The sequence below is a fragment of the Schistocerca gregaria genome, chromosome 5 (genome assembly GCF_023897955.1).
Source record: "Schistocerca gregaria isolate iqSchGreg1 chromosome 5, iqSchGreg1.2, whole genome shotgun sequence".
NCBI classification, from domain to species: Eukaryota; Metazoa; Arthropoda; class Insecta; order Orthoptera; family Acrididae; genus Schistocerca; species Schistocerca gregaria.
In genome coordinates this window covers 236923956-236944126 of record NC_064924.1, presented here as the reverse complement: position 1 = coordinate 236944126, position 20171 = coordinate 236923956, and the positions used below count along the sequence as shown (strand labels likewise).

The following is a 20171-nucleotide window of genomic DNA, read 5'->3' as shown; positions in this document are numbered from 1 at the left end:
GCACGCATTCACTGATACGATTTGCTACATTCTGTGGAATAATACCAAAGACTGAATTTTGGCAAACAGAATTATACGACACATTGTAGTGTAATTAACAATAATAATAATAATAATAATAATAATAGTATTTACATAACAGTAATATTAATATTAATTTAATGGTAATACATTTTCTTGAAAGATACCCCTCAGTGATGGTTTGCTAGTGCTAGCTGTCTAAGTAACAGAAATTGGTAATAGATCTCCACAACCACAGTATTCACTCACTAACATTGTTCAGAGTTATTTCTCATAAAATACGTTTGCAATGTGATTCATTTTTCGAAAATCTTTTACGTGCATTCACAGAACCATTACACAATTTTGTGTTTCTGTAGTAATGAAGGGAATCCGCAAATTATTGAAAAGAAACAGTTATCATACATGAGGAACACCTAGTAGTTTGAATCATGAGCATGGCACAAAGTATGTTTTATTACTTAGTGTATGTAAACATGCGTGTTACAATGTATTGCTAAATAGTTCTCTATTGGAATTATTTAAATCCTTAAACACAACTGTTTTGTGCAACTAAAGAGTAGTAGTGCATGTTTTTGATGACAAATAGAGGGAAGACTACATCCAGCAGTTTTGTAATTCGATTGTTATTCAATTTCAACTATCTCTTCAGTTTTCAGACTTTCAACATACACTTCAGTGCTACGTAAAACTAATATGTATTATATTACTAGGTTGCAAACAATCAGTATTAAAATAAATACTGTCATTTTTATAGTATATGGTTTTATTACCTATTCTTAACTCGTTAAATAACACCCCGCATCGCTTTCTCTCAGTAACTTAAATATAGGGCAGAAATAACTATATCTTCGTATTTTCCAAGAAATACTTTCTTCTGTTCTTGAGAATATGTCACGCAGTCTTCTTTGGTCATGACGTCTTAACTTTTGTACCTACATTTTACCACTGTACTAGGCGAAATATTAAAAGTACTTCTGCTGAGATTTGTTTTACTGTCGGTATATAGGGTTATGTGCTAACTGTATACGACGAGAATCATATGCAACTGCTACAATACAGTGTGGTGGAGACTGCGGAGACTGCATGACAGCTGCAAAAAGAATAAAATAAGGTTTCAGTTTTATCATATGACATGTCATCTTCAAAATCAAAACACATCTAAGGAATTTAAAAACTCATGATGCAGATGGTAACTTGAAACTTTAAGACGTAGACAAATATGTATCAACGTACAGAAGTAATGATTCCAAATTGGCATACTGAATGATCCATTGTAAACAGAAAAATCACTGCGAGAATCTCTCAAAATATTTGTAGGGTACGTCAATGTTAGCATATCATGGAACTTAAGGCAAAGATCTGCAGCTAGGTTGGCCCTTACTTAGCTTTTTGTATTATAAATCCCTGTGTAGAGTTAAGTCTCTTCCTTTTTTTATTGTTGTGAAATCAGAGAGAGTTTAAAATTAAGGGGAGACACTATTAACATTTTTAGTTCTTTCGGCTGTAAACCATTCACGAGTTTAATTTATAAACAAGCGAATCGCGCTTGATAGCTTGGTACACATCTGCTGCCCCACGTTAGTTTTGTGTTCACTTATGATCGCAGTGATTTCACTGAATCGAAAATAACTTTCATCTCAGATTTATCACATAGAATTATACAGATCGTCTTTGCCATCAAGATGAGCTAGTTGGGAAACATTAATTCGTAGTTTGTTTCCTCACGTCGCTTGAGAAAGATATGATAAAGGCTTATCCTCAGCGTACTGGGTGATCTCATTAAGCTGTTGACAACGAAAATTTTTGGATCCGTTCAAGATATCATAATTCTATTTTTACTAATGTAATTGTAAGAAAGTCTTCACCAACGACGTATAGTCTCTTTTCAAAGCTGTATTTATTACAGAGATTTCGGCACCAGTCTCTTCTTTTCTAACAGGTGTATTGGAAGTATTGTTGATGTCAAAGAGATGAATGCAACTGTACTTCGCCTTTCTGAATCCGATAAGTAGTTTCGGAGAAATAACAATATTTAGAACAAAGGATTTATCAGTTTTGAACATCAAATCAGTTGTTGTATTACGTATTATTATACGGAACAGTTACATCTAGTTGAGCAGGCGACGCAGTAGTAACAATTTCGGAGTGGTTGAGAAATGATTAATTTAAAATTTTGTACTATTGTCAACTACACGTGACAAGACCGACGCACCAGCTGGAGGGTAAAGCTGGTGGCACATGAGGTAGTTCACCGGCTGACTGCGGTAAAAGCCTTTGTGGTTTGCTAGCCAATCGTGCCACAAGAGTCCGTTTTATTCAGTGATATTATAGTAACATCGACCAATTTAGTATCAATCACACCAAACGAAAATTAAGAATCAATTGTGGACTTACAATTATAAGCGCCTTGTTCCAGCAATCAAAATGCAGCTCACTTTGATACAAATGAAGATGGGTGAAATTTCAATTTGTCAATCGTTGAACGAGCTCTGAACAATACAAACAGAATAATGTACTGTATCCACACTTACCTCAGTAACATAAGCTAGGAGTAAATACTTCAAAGCATTCCCAGGTCATGACTGAAAGGACCTAGCATGCGTAAAAGGAGAAAGTGCCTCGACTTAGGCGTCTGAACAATCGCAGAAATAAAGGTAATTAAGCCTTATTTACGCCGGAGCGAACACAAGCGAACGTGCATACGCAAACAGTTCGCGACTGTTCACGAGCTTTCGCTTTTTGCTGTGACCAAGCATTTGTACTGGAGAACATGACAGAATGAGTGCAACCTGCAAGTGCTAGAACGTAATGTTTGTTGCCACACCGAATCACTCGATATACCCTAGTTATAACCACGACGCAAAACTGTGGTACGCAGACAGGATCAGTTCGCTCGGTGAGAGCGTTGATGTCGTTTCAGCAAGCAAATCGGCGTAGGAAAACAAGAAATATGCTTCAGATGGCTCTAAGCACTATGGGACTTAACATTTGAGGTCATCAGTCCCCTAGACCTAGAACTACTTAAATCTAACTAACCTAAGGACATCACACAGCCAGCCGTTGTGGCCGACTGGTTCTAGGCACTTCAGTCTGGAACCGCGCGACCGATACGGTCTCCTCGAATCCTGCCTCGGATATGGATGTGTGTGATGTCCTTATGTTAGTTAGGTTTAAGTAGTTCTAAGTTCTATGGGACTGATGATCTCAGATATTAAGTCCCGTAGTGCTCAGAGCCATTTGAACCATTTTGACATCACACATACCCATACCCGAGGCAGGATTCGAACCTGCTACCGTAGCAGCAGCGCGGTTCCGGACTGAAGCGCCTAGAACCACTCGTCCACAGCGGACGCCCAAAAAATATGCCAAATAGTTTGCGTTTATATCCAAATTTGAAGTGCTTCGCTTGGAGGTAGTACTGAATTACGGTTCCAACCTTCCTTAGCAGTGTTCCAGAACTACGTACATATTTTGGTTGACGCTTTCCACTGGTTACTCATAACAACTGAAGGGAAATCGGAACGATTTTAACCGACGAGGAACATAATACAAGAAGAGGTACTACATCTCAGGTAGTGCCTGATGTTTGCAGTGATATTTGCGAAGCACGTTTAGGGTTTTATTGAAGTAGGTATGAGGATCATAATGTCAATAAACTATGATTAGTGAAATGTTGATACACTTACAACCTTTCAGGTAACCTAGTTGATAAGATCTGCTAACAAGTTTCTTAGAGGGCAGATCGTGGGAAAGCGATTTTTATTTATTCGTCATTACATCAAAAAACCTCGAAAATAACGATGGTACATCAGACATTTAACTAAAACGTCAATGAAGCAAGGAGAATATCAGGATTTCACTATATTTTCAATTTTAATGAGCATAATACATTGGTGCACAAAACTTAAGGACGAAAGTAACTTTCGTATGATGTGTCACTGCCAAGTAACACCGATCGATGAAATTTGGACCACACATAGAAAGAACTCCGAAGTGTAGTACAGAAGGTGTCTTAAAAAAAAAGCAGTGAGACGAACAGAATGACACTTTCATTCAAAGACAAAAATTACATTGAAGTCACTGCGCCTCGTGATGGTCCCCGAGACATTAGTAAAAGCGGGACATGCTTTTTAATGGGATGTGTGACCACACAGACAGCAATGCAAGCTCTACAGCGTGCTCCCATGATGACCACAAGGTTGGTAAGGAGTTCTTATGGTAGGGCGTGCCATTTCCCACTTAACACCTGCTGGATATTTGCTGCTACATGTGGATATGCTGTGGTATGTCTCCCCCAACCATGTTACACGTGCTAGAAGGGATTTAAGTCGGGTAACAGGCAGGGCAGCCCGTTCACCAAACAGCTTCTCATTCCAAGAGGTGCTCCACCTGCGCAGTTTGATACTGTTGCACGCTGTCATCCGTAAAAATAAAGCCAGGGCCATAAGCACCACTGAAATGACTGATGCACATGGGGAAGTAGTACATCGTTACAGTAACTTTGGCCGGCAAGTGTACTGTGTTCAAAGATTTGGACGTCAGTACGCCCACGTAACGTTATGGTTCCTCCCACTGTAATGCATGGACCACCAAAGTTATCATATTCAACAAGTTCGCCCAGTGCAATATGTGTACCCACGTTGCATCGTATGAGGTTACATTTACTGTATTCTTGAGAAAATAAATGCAAGACTGGTGCATGGAAAAAAATTCGTTCTTAAAACGAAGTAGTCACATAAGACACAGGCAGAGGAAAATAAAAATTACATTTGCAGACTAACTGACAGGGAAATCATCAGAGCATAGGAACTGACAAAAGTCTAAAAAAAAAAAAGCACAGAAACAGTTAACCTGTAGATTCGAAAAAACAAATTACGTTACTTGCAACGAAAATTAAACAAAAGGGGACAAAAAGCCCACCGAGTTGTACAATTTAAGCACGTTCATGAAACAGCTCAGGAAAACGAAAGCGAAAGAATAATCATGAGAGGCATTTTTAATACAGGATTTTTATAAATGAATATTGGGGTTTTAATGCTTTATAATATTTATTATATTAAACTTGCAGTTATAAATGATATGTCAAATGAAAGAGCAGCTCAAACAGTTTTACCAAGAACCTTATAAATGTTCAATGTGAGCACCATTTGTCACACAGCACACATCAAGTCTATAGCCGAGTTCTTCTACATCTACATCTACATTTATACTCCGCAAGCCACCCAACGGTGCGTGGCGGAGGGCACTTTACGTGCTACCGTCATTACCTCCCTTTTCCAGTCGCGTATGGTTCGCGGGAAGAACGACTGCCGGAAAGCCTCCGTGCGCTCTCTAATCTCTCTAATTTTACATTCGTGATCTCCTCGGGAGGTATAAGTAGGGGGAAGCAATATATTCGATACCTCATCCAGAAAAGCACCCTCTCGAAACCTGGATAGCAAGCTACACCGCGATGCAGACGCGCCTCTCTCGCAGAGTCTGCCACTTGGGTTTGCTCAACATCTCCGTAACGCTATCACGGTTACCAAGTAACCCTGTGACGAAACGCCCCGCTCTTCTTTGGATCTTTTCTATTTCCTCCGTCAACCCGACTTGGTACGGATTCCACACTGATGAGCAATACTCAAGTATAGGTCGAACGAGTGTTTTGTAAGCCACCTCCTTTGTTGATGGACTACATTTTCTAAGGACTATCCCAATGAATCTCAACCTGGTACCCGCCTTACCAACAATTAATTTTATATGATCATTCCACTTCAAATCGTTCCGCACGCATACTCCCAGATATTTTATAGAAGTAACTGCTACCAGTGTTTGTTCCGCTATCATATAATCATACAATAAAGGATCCTTCTTTCTATGTATTCGCAATACTTTACATTTGTCTAGGTTAAGGGTCAGTTGCCACTCCGTGCACCAAGTGCCTATCCGCTGCAGATCTTCCTGCATTTCGCTACAATTTTCTAATGCTGCAACTTCTCTGTATACTACAGCATCATCCACTAAAAGCCGCATGGAACTTCCGACACTATCTACTAGGTCATTTATATATATTGTGAAAAGCAGTGGTCCCATAACACTCGCCTGTGGCGCGCTAGAGGTTACTTTAACGTCTGTAGACGTCTCTCCATTGATAACAACATGCTGTGTTCTGTTTGCTAAAAACTCTTCAATCCAGCCACACAGCTGGTCTGATATTCCGTAGGCTCTTACTTTGTTTATCAGGCGACAGTACGGAACTGTATCGAACGCCTTCCGGAAGTCAAGGAAAATAGCATCTACCTGGGAGCCTGTATCTAATATTTTCTGGGTGTCATGAACAAATAAAGCGAGTTGGGTCTCACACTATCGCTGTTTCCGGAATCCATGTTGATTCCTACAGAGTAGATTCTGGGTTTCCAAAAACGACATGATACGCGAGCATAAAACATGTTCTAAAATTCTACAACAGATCGACGTCAGAGATATAGGTCTATAGTTTTGCGCATCTGCTCGACGACCCTTCTTGAAGACTGGGACTACCTGTGCTCTTTTCCAATCATTTGGAACCTTTCCGTTCCTCTAGAGACTTGCGGTACACGGTTGTTAGAAGGGGGTCAAGTTCTTTCGCGTACTCTGTGTAGAAACGAATTGGTATCCCGTCGGGTCCAGTGGACTTTCCTCTGTTGAGAGATTCCAGTTGCTTTTCTATTCCTTGGACACTTATTTCGATGTCAGCCATTTTTTCGTTTGTGCGAGGATTTAGAGAAGGAACTGCAGTGCTGTCTTCCTCTGTGAAACAGCTTTGGAAAAAGGTATTTAGTATTTCAGCTTTACGCGTGTCATCATCTGTTTCAATGTCATCATCATCCCCGAGTGTCTGGATATGCTGTTTCGAGCCACTTACTGATTTAACGTAAGACCAGAACTTCCTAGGATTTTCTGTCAAGTCGGTACATAGAATTTTACTTTCGAATTCACTGAATGCTTCACGCATAGCCCTCCTTACGCTAACTTTGACATCGTTCAGCTTCTGTTTGTCTGTGAGGTTTTGGCTGCATTTAGACTTTGAGTGAAGCTCTGTTCGCTTTCGCAGTAGTTTCCTAACTTTGTTGTTGAACCATGGTGGGTTTTTCCAGTCCCTCACAGTTTTACTCGGCACATACCTGTCTAAAACGCATTTTACAATTGCCTTAAACTTTTTCTTCCCAAATGTTGATAAGTGTGTCTTCAGTGATTGTAGCAACAGCTGATTCAGTCCGGTTTCTTAATTCAGGGAGGTCTGCTGGCAGTGGAGGCCCATACACATGATCCTTGATTAAGCCCCAAAGGAAAAAATCGCATGGCGTTAGGTCGGGTGAAAGTGGAGGCCATGCAAAGCAAGCCCTGTCATTGGCCCCTCTGGCGACCTATCCAAAGCTTGGGTACAGTGACGTTCAGCCAATTGCGTACTTCGCTATGCCAGTGAGGTAGCGCACCACCTTGCTGGAAAATGAAGTTCTTTGGCTCATCTTCTTCCAAGTGATGGAAGAGCCATTGCTCTAGTGTATCAAGGTAAGAAGTGCCAGTTACAGTTGGTTCACCAAAAAAGAAAGGCTCATAAACTTTCCGCCAGGATACGGCACAAAAACAGTCACTTTAGGGGGATCTCGTTGCATTTGCACCTCAAGAGGATTTTCTGAGCCCCAAATGCGCACATTGTGAGTGTTAACATGTCCACTAAGGTGAAAGGCCGATTCGTCACTGAAGACAATATGAACCAGAAAATCTTCATCGTCATGAACAACATTTCGTTCGCGTATGTCGCACATAGTCCATGGTCTCCCAGCTTTAGAGCCTGTAGTAACTGTAAACGGTAAGGACGCAGTTGTACGTGTTTTCTTAAAACTTTCCAACAGTCGACATGGGAAATTGTAATTCACGACTAGCCTTCCACACTAATTTCTTTGGGATACGAGCGAACAGCGCTCTCACTCGCTCAACAGTCTTATCACTAACTCTTGGTTGTCCTACGCTCTTCCCTTTACAAAGGCAGCCGGTATCTTCAAATTGATGATACCAGCTACAAATGTTATTATCGCTTGGAGGATCACAACCGAACTTCAACCGGAACACACGTTGCACAGTAACTACAGATTCGGTCTTTGCAAACTGCAAAACACAAAACGCTTTCTGTTCACCAGTCGCCATCGTCGCTATTACCGCTATCTAGCGGATTGCGGCGGAAACATTACGTGCTGCGCATGCACACTTGTGCCAAACACAACTGTTTCAGTCGCTCTTTCATTTGACGTATCATTTGTAGCTGTAAGTTTAATGTAATAAATATTATAAAGCGGTAAAACCCCGCTATTCATTTATAAACACCCTGTATTTACCCAAAATATCTACAAGAATAAGTTTATTTCCAATCAGAAAAAGCTAAAACATTAGAACGTCACCATTAAATTACAACTCTTCTGCCATCAAAAACACTAACTTTGAACAGAAAATTAGGTACTGAATGCACTGAATAAAATGTCCGAAAAAGATGAAATTCCATGTCCAAAATCCAGATGTCATTTGTTTGGTTTAAGAAACAATTAACGGAATAAATGTCACAGAAGGTACTCATAGAGATACTACAAAACGAAGATTGAAGTTTAACAATGATTGAACTACATAGTCTAACCAAATTAACATTTGAATTTTGTTAATGCAGAAATAAGTCAAATACTACAGAAAGGAATTTAACTGACGAAGGGCTTTATATGAAAGATACTCGCAGAGGAAATTAAATGAATTAAAATTCAGCAGCGATAAACCAAGCCGAAAAAATAAACGAGGAAAAAGACTGGGTCACATAGTCCGAAACGAATTAAAAAATGCATAGAAAGGGGATAAAAGAATTGTGAGGATAGCGGAAAGTCAGTCAGCGCGCTGAATATTTTGCGTAGTCCTAATAAAGCTTAGTGGCAACCGAGTACATTAGTTCGTTCACTGATTACGTAAGCCATGCTCAGTTAGATACTACTCACTGACGACGAGTAAACTAACGAAAACTACTGTAGAAGAAAGTACAATACAAGCGTGAATACGAACATTTAAAACTGTCTTCAGATTCTACAGTTTTGATTTAATGATCATCTTCTTTAAAGTCGCCAAAAAATATCTCTCACTTTCATACTAGGTTGTCCAACAGTGATGAAAACAACTGAAATATTTCAAAAAACTTCACTGTTTCATTTATTCCTCAAAACTAGTTGTGACGACGCGTTTCATTCACATGTAGCACCTGGACACAGCATGCTGCCGAAACACATCGGGCCAATTTTTAACACGATTTTATGAGGTCGCTTTCTTGTCTGTTTGCTGTTAGGCATAAATTTTTCAATTATTTTTAAACTTCCTGATAAGTTTCAGACTTGAAACTTTCAACATAGCTCAAAACCGGAATGCAATACAGTACTGACTCGCTTTCTTGTCTGGTGTGTAGCAGGAGGAGGGGGCGGGAGAGAGTACTTTGTGTACCACTGCTGTTCCGCCCTTTTCCTGTTCTAGTTGCGAATGTTTCACAGTAAGGACGATTGCCGGTAAGCCTCCGGTAACCTCGAATCTCTCTAACTTTTACCTTCGCGGTCTTTTGCGAAATATAAGTGAGAGAAAGCGACACACTGGACGACTCAGGTGAACAGAAACTGAAATACACCTAGAACTTAACACATGTCTGTGTCGTATCCTCAACCAAATTCTTGAAACCTATTGAAAAATTTCACATACACACACACACACACACACACACACACACACACACAGAGAGAGAGAGAGAGAGAGAGAGAGAGAGAGAAGATTAAAAAGTAGAAAATAATTATTTAACTAAAAAGTTTTTATACACTGAAGAGTCAAAGAAACTTGGGGTTCACGTGCCTAACATCGTGTAGGGCCCCCGCGAGCACGCAGAAGTACCGCAAAGCGACGTGGCATGGACTCGACTAATGTCTGAAGGAGTGCAGAAGGGAATTGATACTACGAAACCCGTAGGGCTATCCATAAATGCGTAAGAGTACGAGAGGGTGGGGATGTCTTTTCAACAGCACGTTGCAAGGCATCCCAGATCTACTCAATAACCTTCATGTCTGGGGAGTTTGGTGGCTAGTGGAAGTGTTTAAACTCAGAAGAGCGTTCCTGGAGCCACTCTGCAGAAATTCTGGACATGTGGGGTGTCACATTATCCTGCTGGAATTGCCCAACCCCGTCGGAATGCACAATGGACATGATGGATGCAGGTGACCAGACAGTATGCTTATGTACGTGTCACCTGTAAAAGTCGTATCTAGACGTATCAGGCGTCCCATATTAATCCAACTTCACAGGCTCCACACCAATACACAGCCTCCACCAGCATGAACAGTCCCCTGTTGACATCATGGATTCACGAGGTTGTTTCCACACCCGTACACGTCTATCCGCTCGATACAATTTGAAACGAGACTCGTCAGACTAGGCAACATGTTTCCAGCCATCAACAGTCCAATGTCGGTGTTGGCGGGCCCAGGCAAGGCGTAAAGCTTTGTGTTGTGAAGTCATCAAGGATACACGACTGGGCCTTCGGCTCCGAAAACCCATATCGATGATTTTCCGCTGAATGGTTCGCACGCTGACACTAGTTGATGGTCCAAAAATGAAATCTACAGCAATGTGCGGAACGGTTGCACTTCTGTCACGCTGCTCTCGTTCTTGCAAGATCTTTTTTCTGCCACACCCATGCCGGAGATTTGATCTCTTACTGGATTCCTGATACTCACGGTACACTCGTGAAATGGTCGTACGGGAAAATCCCCACTTCATCACTACCTCGGACACGCTGTGCCCATCGCTCGTGCGCCGACTGTAACACCACGTTCAACTAACTTAAATCATGATAACCTGCCATTGTAGCAGCAGTATCCGATATAACAACTGCGCCAATCACTTGTTGTCTTATATAGGCGTTGCCGACGCAGCACCGTACTCTGTATGTTCACATGTCTCTGTATTTGGATACGCATGCCTGTACCAGTTTCTTTGGCACTTCAATGTATGACACATTTCTAAAATGGCCTAAAAAGATAAAATAACTTCTCCTAAGCCCATACAGATTCCTAACCCCATACAGATAGTCCATTTTATTAACGTGTTATATTAAAAAGTTTTTTTATTTAAATTATTTTTGTGAAGTAAATACGAAAAAAGTGTCAATAGACGAGAAGCATTTTTTTTCGTACTTCATAATACAGTAGCAGATGACACACAATTCCTATGCAGTATGGATAAATTTTAGTTCAATTTTCACTTAGTTCGGAAGGGTGTACCTTGTGGCTGAGGTAATTGATTGTACACAGCGTGCCCCATAATTTGTTCTGGAGTATACGACTGTGGAAAATTCACTTGCACAGGTTGACTTGCAACAACTGTTACAGACGGTATCTGGTTTAATGAAGGCACTGAAGTTTTTGTCTTTTTGACACCTGTAAATTACCTTCGGTTAGTATTGCATGTCCAATACCACTAATGAGTACAGTGAATGAATGAAAGTCAAGCGAGCTCACGAAGTATTCAATCACCTACCTTTGTTAACTCTACCCTTCTTTTCTCGCCCAGATGAGGTATCACCGCTGCCAAAGCCTGAAAATTCATATCTGTTAGTATGAATACGTGACTCTCAATCTATCCTTATACAGCAGCAAGATACATACGCTTGTAAACAGTCCAGTTGTTTCTTCGCTTATACAGATTACAACCTGGGCAGTATGAACAGATTACCAAAATTACAACTACAACTCCAATCAGTGAAGAAAAACCAATGAAAATGGTCCACATATCTGTCTTAGTGAACCTGAAAGTTAAAATTTAAAATCCTTAATTAACAAGAGTAATTTGAAAGTAAATACATATGTGAATGATTTTCGTAAGTTTACCTACTATATTGCTAACCCGAAAACTTTTAAATTCATGAATGAAGCAAATTCAATGAACGATGATAAACAATCAGATAGTGACAGGGTTTTCTCTAAACAATAAAAAGAATAACTAAGTGCACTATCTGATCGAAAGTATCAAGACATCTATGACTGGACATTAACATGGGATGGACACTTTGAATTACGTGTCTGATTATCTGTGGAGGAATTGGCAGCCCATTTATCCTCAAGAACCGAAACCAGAGTATGTAGTGATGCATTGCTGCACGTTTTATTCGTGCTGCATTTGGACTACTAGTGCTTGCCACCTAGCAAGTTTTGTGCGGGCTGTAATGCTCCAATCAGTCCCCTTAGCTGGAACCAAGGAAGCCAACCACGCGGCTCTTACTGCGCAGCTGAGGCCAGGGACTCCGTGGCCCATGCAGCACTACGTGGGGGCAGCGCTTCGTAGAGACCTTGTGTACTCTTTCTTTGTGTAAATGGTAGCGTAAATCGGAAGACGTAAAAAAAAATTTTACTTAATAAAAACGACAGAAGGAGACTGAGTGGTAGTTGCTCCTTCACCTGCACTGCCAAGGGAGCAGGTCTCAGAGTGTGACCTCAAACCCAACATCCCCGTGCAGTGCCTCCCAAGGTTACTTACTGAGGTGTGTTAATATGCTACTCTGTTTAATTCCAGCTAGTGATTCACAGTTAAACCGAGTGCCTGATACAATAACCAGCCACATTGGGTTATACATTCTACATGGTGTTTGTGTAGTAGGTGATAAAAGATTATTATTCATATGTGTTGCGTGTGCTATGTATTGTGATTCTTCGTGTGTTTTGTCATGTCTGAACTCTTATTCTAACTTACGCTATGTGCTAAAACATAAAGTAACTGGTTTAACGTGGCACCTGGTACAGTAACTGGCCATGATTATGCAGGATGGTCCATTGATAGTGACCGGGCCAAATATCTCACGAAACAAGCGTAAAACGAAAAAAACTACATAGAACTAAACTTGTCTAGCTTGAAGGGGGAAACCAGATGGCGCTATAGTTGGCCCGCTAGACGGTGCTGCCATAGGTCAAACGGATATCAACTGCGTTTTTTTTAAAATATGAACACCCATTTATATTACATATTGGTGTAGTAGGTAAAGAAACATGAATGTTTTAGCTGGACCACTTTTTTCTCTTTGTGATAGATGGCGCAGTAATAGCCGCGAACGGATAAGTACGTGGTATCACGTAACATTCCGCCAGTGCGGACGGTATTGGCTTCGCGATACATTACCCGTGTTAAAATGGAGCGCTTACCAATTTAGGAAAAGGTCGATATCGTGTTGATGTATGGCTATTGTGATCAAAACGCCCAACGTGCGTGTGCTATGTATGCTGCTCGGTATCCTGGACGACATCATCCAAGTGTCCGGATCGTTCGCCGCATAGTTACGTTATTTAAGGAAACAGGAAGCGTTCATCCACATGTGAAACGTCAACCACGACCTGCAACAAATGATGATGATGCTCAAGCACGTGTTTTAGCTGCTGTCGCGGCTAATCCGCACATCAGTAGTAGACAAACTGCGGGAGAATCGGGAATCTCAGAAACGTCGGTGCTGAGAATGCTACATCAACATCGATTGCACCCGTACCATATTTCTATGCACCAGGAATTGCATGGCAACGACTTTGAACGTCGTGTACAGTTCTGCCACTGGACACAAGAGAAATTACGGGACGAAAAAATGTGTGTGAAATCTTATGGGATTTAACTGCTAAGGTAATCAGTCCCTAAGCTTACACACTACTTAATCTAAATCATCCTAAGGACAAATACACACACCCATGTCCGAGGGAGAACTCGAACCTCCGCCGGGGCCAGCCGCACAATCCATGACTGCAGCCCCTAAGAGCGCTCGGTTAATCCCGCGCGGCATTATGGGACGATGACAGATTTTATGCACGCTTTCTATTTAGCGACGAAACGTCACTCACCAACATCGGTAACGTAAACCGGCATAATATGCACTATTCGGCAACGAAATATCCACGATGGCTGCGACAAGTGGAACATCAGCGACCTTGGAGGGTTACTGTATGGTGTGGCATTATGGGAGGAAGGATAATTGGCCCCCATTTTATCGATGGCTATCTAAATTGTGCAATGTATGCTGATTTCCTACGTAATGTTCTACCGATGTTACTACACGATGTTTCACTGCATGACAGAATGGCGATGTACTTCCAACATGATGGATGCGGTTGAAGCGGTACTGAATAGCATATTTCATGACAGGTGGATTGGTCGTCGAAGCACTATACCATGGCCCGCACGTTCACCGGATCTGACGTCCCCGATTTCTTTCTGTGGAGAAAGTTGAAGGATATTTGCTATCGTGATCCACCGACAACGCCTGACAACATGCACCAGCGCATTGTCAATGCATGTGCGAACATTACGGAAGGCGAACTACTCGCTGTTGAGAGGAATGTCGTTACACGTATAGCGAAATGCATTGAGGTTGGCGGACATCATTTTTAGCATTTATTGCATTAATTTGGTATTTACAGGTAATCACGCTGTAACAGCATGCATTCTCAAAAGCGGTTCAAATGGCTCTGAGCCCTATGGGTTCTCAGAAATGTTAAGTTCACAAAGGTACATACATCACATTGGAACAACCGAAATCAAATGTTCAAACGTACTGCGTTCTGTACTTTAATTTAAAAAACCTACCTGTTACCAACTGTTCGTCTAAAATTGTGAGCCATATGTTTCTGACTATTACAGCGCCATCTATCACAAAGCGAAAAAAGTGGTCCAACTACAGCATTCATATTTCTTTATGTACTACCTGAGTATGTAATAAAAATGGGGGTTCCTATTTAAAAAAAAAAAAACGCAGTTGATATCCGTTTGACCTACGGCAGCGCCATCTAGCGGGCCAACCATAGCGCCATCTGGTTTCCCCCTTCAAGCTAGACAAGTTTCATTCTTTGTAGTTTTTTCGTTTGACGCTTATTTCGTGAGGTATTTGGGCCGGTCACAATCAATGGACCACCCTGTATAACAATCCGTCTCTGGGTTGATGTAGGTTAAATGTTTCTATATTTGAGTCGATACATGTTTTGCTTCGTGAGTTACGTCCTCTAAGTCGATGTTGGAGGAGCCCATTGTACTGGAGTCATCATCTGAACTAACATGTCATCTCTTTGCCGTTTGCTACTTTGCCTGTAAGATCTCGTTTGCTTATAGATGGTGTATTCTGTCTTGTAGATGTGGTCAGTTAGTTCACTTAGTTGTACAGATTTCTTTGAATACCTGTGTTTGCGTTGAAGTGTTTCTGCTCTAATTCCCGTAACATTTCGCCGTGTGTGTGAGTACTACTCACTTTATAGGATGATACATTCGGCTGATCCATATTCACTAAACTGGCAATTGCTGTCCACAGAAAGTGAGACGGAGTAGAGGTGCATTGGATTTAGGCCATGACCAGTCAGGAAATCAACCATGCCATGGCCAGAATTGGCATGATTCTTCTTTTACCTTTCCCTGACGTTCGGGGAAATGATGTACAACCTACAGCCTTGATCATTTTGATCTCACTCCCACTGCCAGACGTTCAACCACAAAGCATTTAGTTGGACTTCGTGTCCGACGTTTTCCCCTATTATTTCCCTCATCAAATCGTGTCTTCAAGCAACAGCATGTGGCCCTGCATCCTATCGTTATGTCTTTCGGGAAGACACCCAAAACCACAGCGCCTCTGCTGATGTAGTGCGCAATGTCCCCGACTGCCTCAGGAGTGCACTCCTTTCTCCACGAATCCCAAGGTCCTGTTGGTCACTGGAGCTAGCCTGCATGGCCATGTACTTGCTGCGAAGCTCACCATCGAGTCATAGAGAGGAAAGTAGTATACTCACGTCAGTGACAAGCTGCGCTTGAAGTGGTGTGAAATGCGACGCTACTGGTCACTGGATGACTGGAATCGAGTGATCTTGAGTGATGAATGATGCTGTACCCTGCAACTATGGAAGAGTTTGGGTTTGGCGAGGTTTGGCGAATGTTTGGGGAACTTTACCTGCCGTCATGTGCAGTGCTAACAATGAAATACGGAGGGGGTGGTGTTTTGGTACATAAGAACTAAGTCAACACCAGAGTTTAAGTCTTGGTGTTGACTTAGTACTCATGTACCGCATTTTTAAAATGTGACTACGCCTATTCAGGCTGTATTAGTTTTATTTCTAGACCATGCCCTCTTAGACAAATTATAGATTCAGGTATATTTTCTGAAGAAGGCTCAATTATTTTGGCTGAAACCCAGGTAAAGGTTGGTTTCATTACCGGAATGGAAGCTGATAATTTCTTATATATTCCTGAAACGCACTGGCCTGTCCGGAGTCCAGAGCTGAAGCTTATGTAACACCTTTAAGAAGAGTTAGATTGTCGACTTCGCTCCGGACCCCACCGTCCAACAGCAGAACCATCTCTGGTATTGGTGTTTGAGGAAGAATGGGCTGTCATTCGTGCAGTGACATTGACAGCTCATCTAAAGTGACTTCAGCACAGTTCAAACCGTTACAAAGGTGAAGTATACATACACACACCTCTTGCTGAGATCCATCAGTACCTGTTTGGATGCTTTTGATCAGATGGTGTATACCAATACCTACAGCCTGCTATGACCATGTATGTACGAGGGTCAGTCAAAAAGTAATGCCTCCTATTTTTTTTCTACATTTAATTGTCAGGAAATTTAAATGCAATTACATAGGTTGAAAACCACAACATTGAGGATCATTTTGTCATTTTTCAATGTAATCTCCGCCCATCTCTACAGTTTTGGTCCATCTTTGAACAAGGGCATGTATCCCAACACGGTAAAAATCACAGCTCTGCTTCCTAAGCCATTGACGCACGGATGTTTTGACGGCCTCCTCATCTTCAAAATGAATCCCACGATGAGCTGCTTTTAGTGGCCCGAACAAATGGAGGTCTGATGGTGCCAGGTCAGGGCTGTATGGGGGATGAGGCAAAACTTCCCATCCAATTTTGACAATCTCGTCAGAGGTGTGACGACTGGTGTGTGGTCTTGCATTGTCATGCAAAAGAAGAACATCTGCCATTGATTTTGTTGGGCGAACTCGCTGAAGACGTGCTTTAAGTTTTTTGAGGGTTGTGACGTATTGAACAGAATTTATTGTGCATCCCTGCTCCAAAAAATCAACCAGAATCACACCCTCTGTATCCCAGAAAACTGTTGCCATAACTTTCCCTGCCGATCGCACAGTTTTGAATTTTTTCTTCCTCGGCGAGCTTGTGTGACGCCACTCCATTGACTGCCTCTTTGATTCGGGTTCAAAAAAATGCACCCATGTTTCGTCCCCGGTCACAATTCTTTTCAGAAACTCATCTCCCTCCAAACGGAAGCGCTGCAAGTGTTGGGAGGCTATTGTTTTCCTTGCCTCTTTATTCTGATCGGTTAACATTCTTGGAACCCACCGTGCACAAACTTTTGAGTACCCCAATTGTTTAATAATCGTGATCACACTGCCTTTACTAAGAGAAATAATGCGACACACTTCATCTGCAGTCACCCGACGGTCACCACGAATGATCTCATCAACTTGCTGAATGTTGTGTGGAGTCACTGCACTCACCGGCCTGCCGCTCCGCTTTTCGTCAGTCAACGGTGTTTGCCCTTCAGCTTCCTTACAACGACGAACCCATCGTCTAACAGTGCTGACATCCACTGTCACAACACCATACACCTTCTTCAGTCTTTCATGAATGCGTATGGGCGTTTCACCTTTTGCATTCAAGAATTCAATCACACAACGCTGTCTCAAACGAACATCGATGTCGGCCATCTTACAAACTTCTGCTGTGCTGCCACCTGTTGACACAGAAAGTTACTACTGCAGTGGATTGCAGAAGAAGGTTTGAGGAATGGCGCCAAATTCAAATTTTTCACTTAACTTAACTTTTTTAAGTAGAAAAAAATGGGAGGCATTACTTTTTGACCGACCCTCGTAGTATTAAGCCTTAACTACACTTTAAAGATATAGCAAGACAACACAGTAAATAAATTAAACCTCAGTATCACCATTATAAACGACCTGCAAATACTCAAAAACATAAAAAACTTATTTTTTTAAATTTTTAAGCGTTGTTTAAACTGTTTGTCATGTTGAATAAAAATGAGTCAGTTACATATCTGCTAGCTTTTCATATGTCAGTAATCTCACTGCTCCATGCGAAGTTGTTATTTACACACAGTCAGTACATCTACACTGCACCAGAGAAAGAACACTAAATTCAGTGTAATGAAAGAAACAAATTATTTATACGTACTCCGCTGTTATCACGTGTTGAGCTCAACGTAGGAAACTGAAATTCATCATTACTGCGCTTGTCTCTGTTAAACAGTACAGGACACAAGTTAGTGCAAGATGAACCTAAAATAATAACACAACGGTAGCGGATATTACATTTATTTGTTGCAGTTCATGACGCAATGATTTTTGATTGCTAGAATATCATATGAGAATGGAGTGAACTGTTATTAATCTGGAAACAAGACAAAAATATTTTATTACAATGAAAACTTTTCTCAGTGACAGAGGAAATTAATCTCTATGAGCGCAACAAGAACTTTATGTAGGGGAAGGAGAACATCCCTGCGTCCCTCACTCCACGCTAGCTCCCGAAATCTTCTGATTTTGTCCAAAAATTCAGCTTCCTTTGGAGAAGATAAACGTCTATCTACATCTACATTTATACTCCGCAAGCCACCCAACGGTGTGTGGCGGAGGGTACTTTACGTGCCACTGTCATTACCTCCCTTTCCTGTTCCAGTCGCGTATGGTTCGCGGGAAGAACGACTGCCGGAAAGCCTCCGTGCGCGCTCGAATCTCTCTAATTTTACATTTGTGATCTCCTCGGGAGGTATAAGTAGGGGGCAGCAATATATTCGATACCTCATCCAGAAAAGCACCCTCTCTAAACCTGGATAGCAAGCTACACCGCGATGCAGAACGCCTGTCTTGCAGAGTCTGCCACTTGAGTTTGCTAAACATCTCCGTAACGCTATCACGCTTACCAAATAACCCTGTGAGGAAACGCGCCGCTCTTCTTTGGATCTTCTCTATCTCCTCCGTCAACCCGACCTGGTACGGATCCCACACTGATGAGCAATACTCAAGTATAGGTCGAACAAGTGTTTTGCAAGCCACCTCCTTTGTTGATGGACTACATTTTCTAAAGACTCTCCCAATGAATCTCAACCTGGTACCCGCCTTACCAACAATTAATTTTATATGATCATTCCACTTCAAATCGTTTCGCACGTTCCCAGATATTTTACAGAAGTAACTCTTTTCAGGATCTGGCAGGATACTCATAAAGGTCTTCACGAAGCTATTTACCTAAACATGTTAGCTACGAAAAGTCTAAGATGAGAATAATATTATCTAACTATATTAATATTCGAGTATAACACGAATAGTACCACTGCATTTACGCTTCTCTGCCTCTCACATATTGCTTCTGAAGTATCATGTGCTTCGTTCTGTCAGATGACAGGAATTCAGTTTAGTAATACAATCGACTATTTTTGACAGTTTCCTTTCTAATACGAGTCGATAATGTATCTAAAGCCTTTTCAGAAGCCATTCTTGTGCAGTTTTCGCCAATGTTGTTACATAATATGCAGCCTTTTTGCAGTTGTTTTCGATATTTTGTACCGTAGAGGAACAATGTTTGAAAACAGCCCGTTACAGGACGGATATGAGTGAACCCTAGTACAGTGGACAAATGTTTATAGTTGAACTTAAATTATAAATAAACACCAGCCAAATGAACTGCAGTACAAGCCACGAAGTCCATCACGTACTCACCTGAGACATAAGACAGGCATGTGAACAGGGAAGGCACTGCCAAACACCGTGAAATCACTGGCAACGTAGTTACATCGACACGCTGCTCGTCTGCCTACTGTTTAAAACTCGTGATAAGTCCTTGTCCGCGCAAGGAAGAGATATTCACGATCCGCTACGCTCTATCACCACACATGAACTGGCTTTACTGGTTTCCCCGGACAGTTAAGTGCTACTACAGCTTTTTATCTATCCGGCCACCCGTCACGCAGCGCTTCCACCCGTAAAAGACGGAAGGTCTGGTCAGTTCACATGGGTTTTCCTTTCTGTATAACGAGCAGAATATTATGACTCGTATTCGGT

At 41.6% G+C, this 20171-nt stretch overlaps 1 protein-coding gene across 2 annotated transcripts; it reads right to left on the bottom strand.

The window, feature by feature from the left end:
* Positions 1-251: 251 nt before the first annotated feature.
* LOC126272834 (uncharacterized) lies at positions 252-19918 on the bottom strand. Of its 2 annotated transcripts, none has more exons than XM_049976034.1 (6): positions 19830-19918; positions 18286-18349; positions 11718-11857; positions 11590-11646; positions 11334-11489; positions 252-1114 (listed from the first exon to the last, which is right to left on the bottom strand). In XM_049976034.1, exons 3-6 carry the CDS (start codon positions 11839-11841, stop codon positions 1014-1016), a joined length of 438 nt encoding a protein of 145 aa, XP_049831991.1. In that variant the 5' UTR covers positions 11842-11857; positions 18286-18349; positions 19830-19918; the 3' UTR covers positions 252-1013. The 2 variants fall into 2 exon arrangements, with proteins under 2 accessions (XP_049831991.1, XP_049831994.1); XM_049976037.1 differs by having other exon boundaries at positions 18286-18389; positions 19830-19880.
* Between the last annotated feature and the right edge of the window lie 253 nt (positions 19919-20171).

Bases quoted from the DNA above. Each gene is read 5' to 3' on its own strand.
- LOC126272834 (XM_049976034.1), bottom strand. From the start codon at position 11,841: ATGTGGACCATTTTCATTGGTTTTTCTTCACTGATTGGAGTTGTAGTT. The intron at 11,647-11,717 runs GTATGTATCTTG...ATGAATTTTCAG, and splicing joins CAACTGGACTGTTTACAAGC to GCTTTGGCAGCGGTGATACC. The intron at 1,115-11,333 runs GTACACCCTTCC...TTCTTTTTGCAG, and splicing joins TCAATTACCTCAGCCACAAG to CTGTCATGCAGTCTCCGCAG.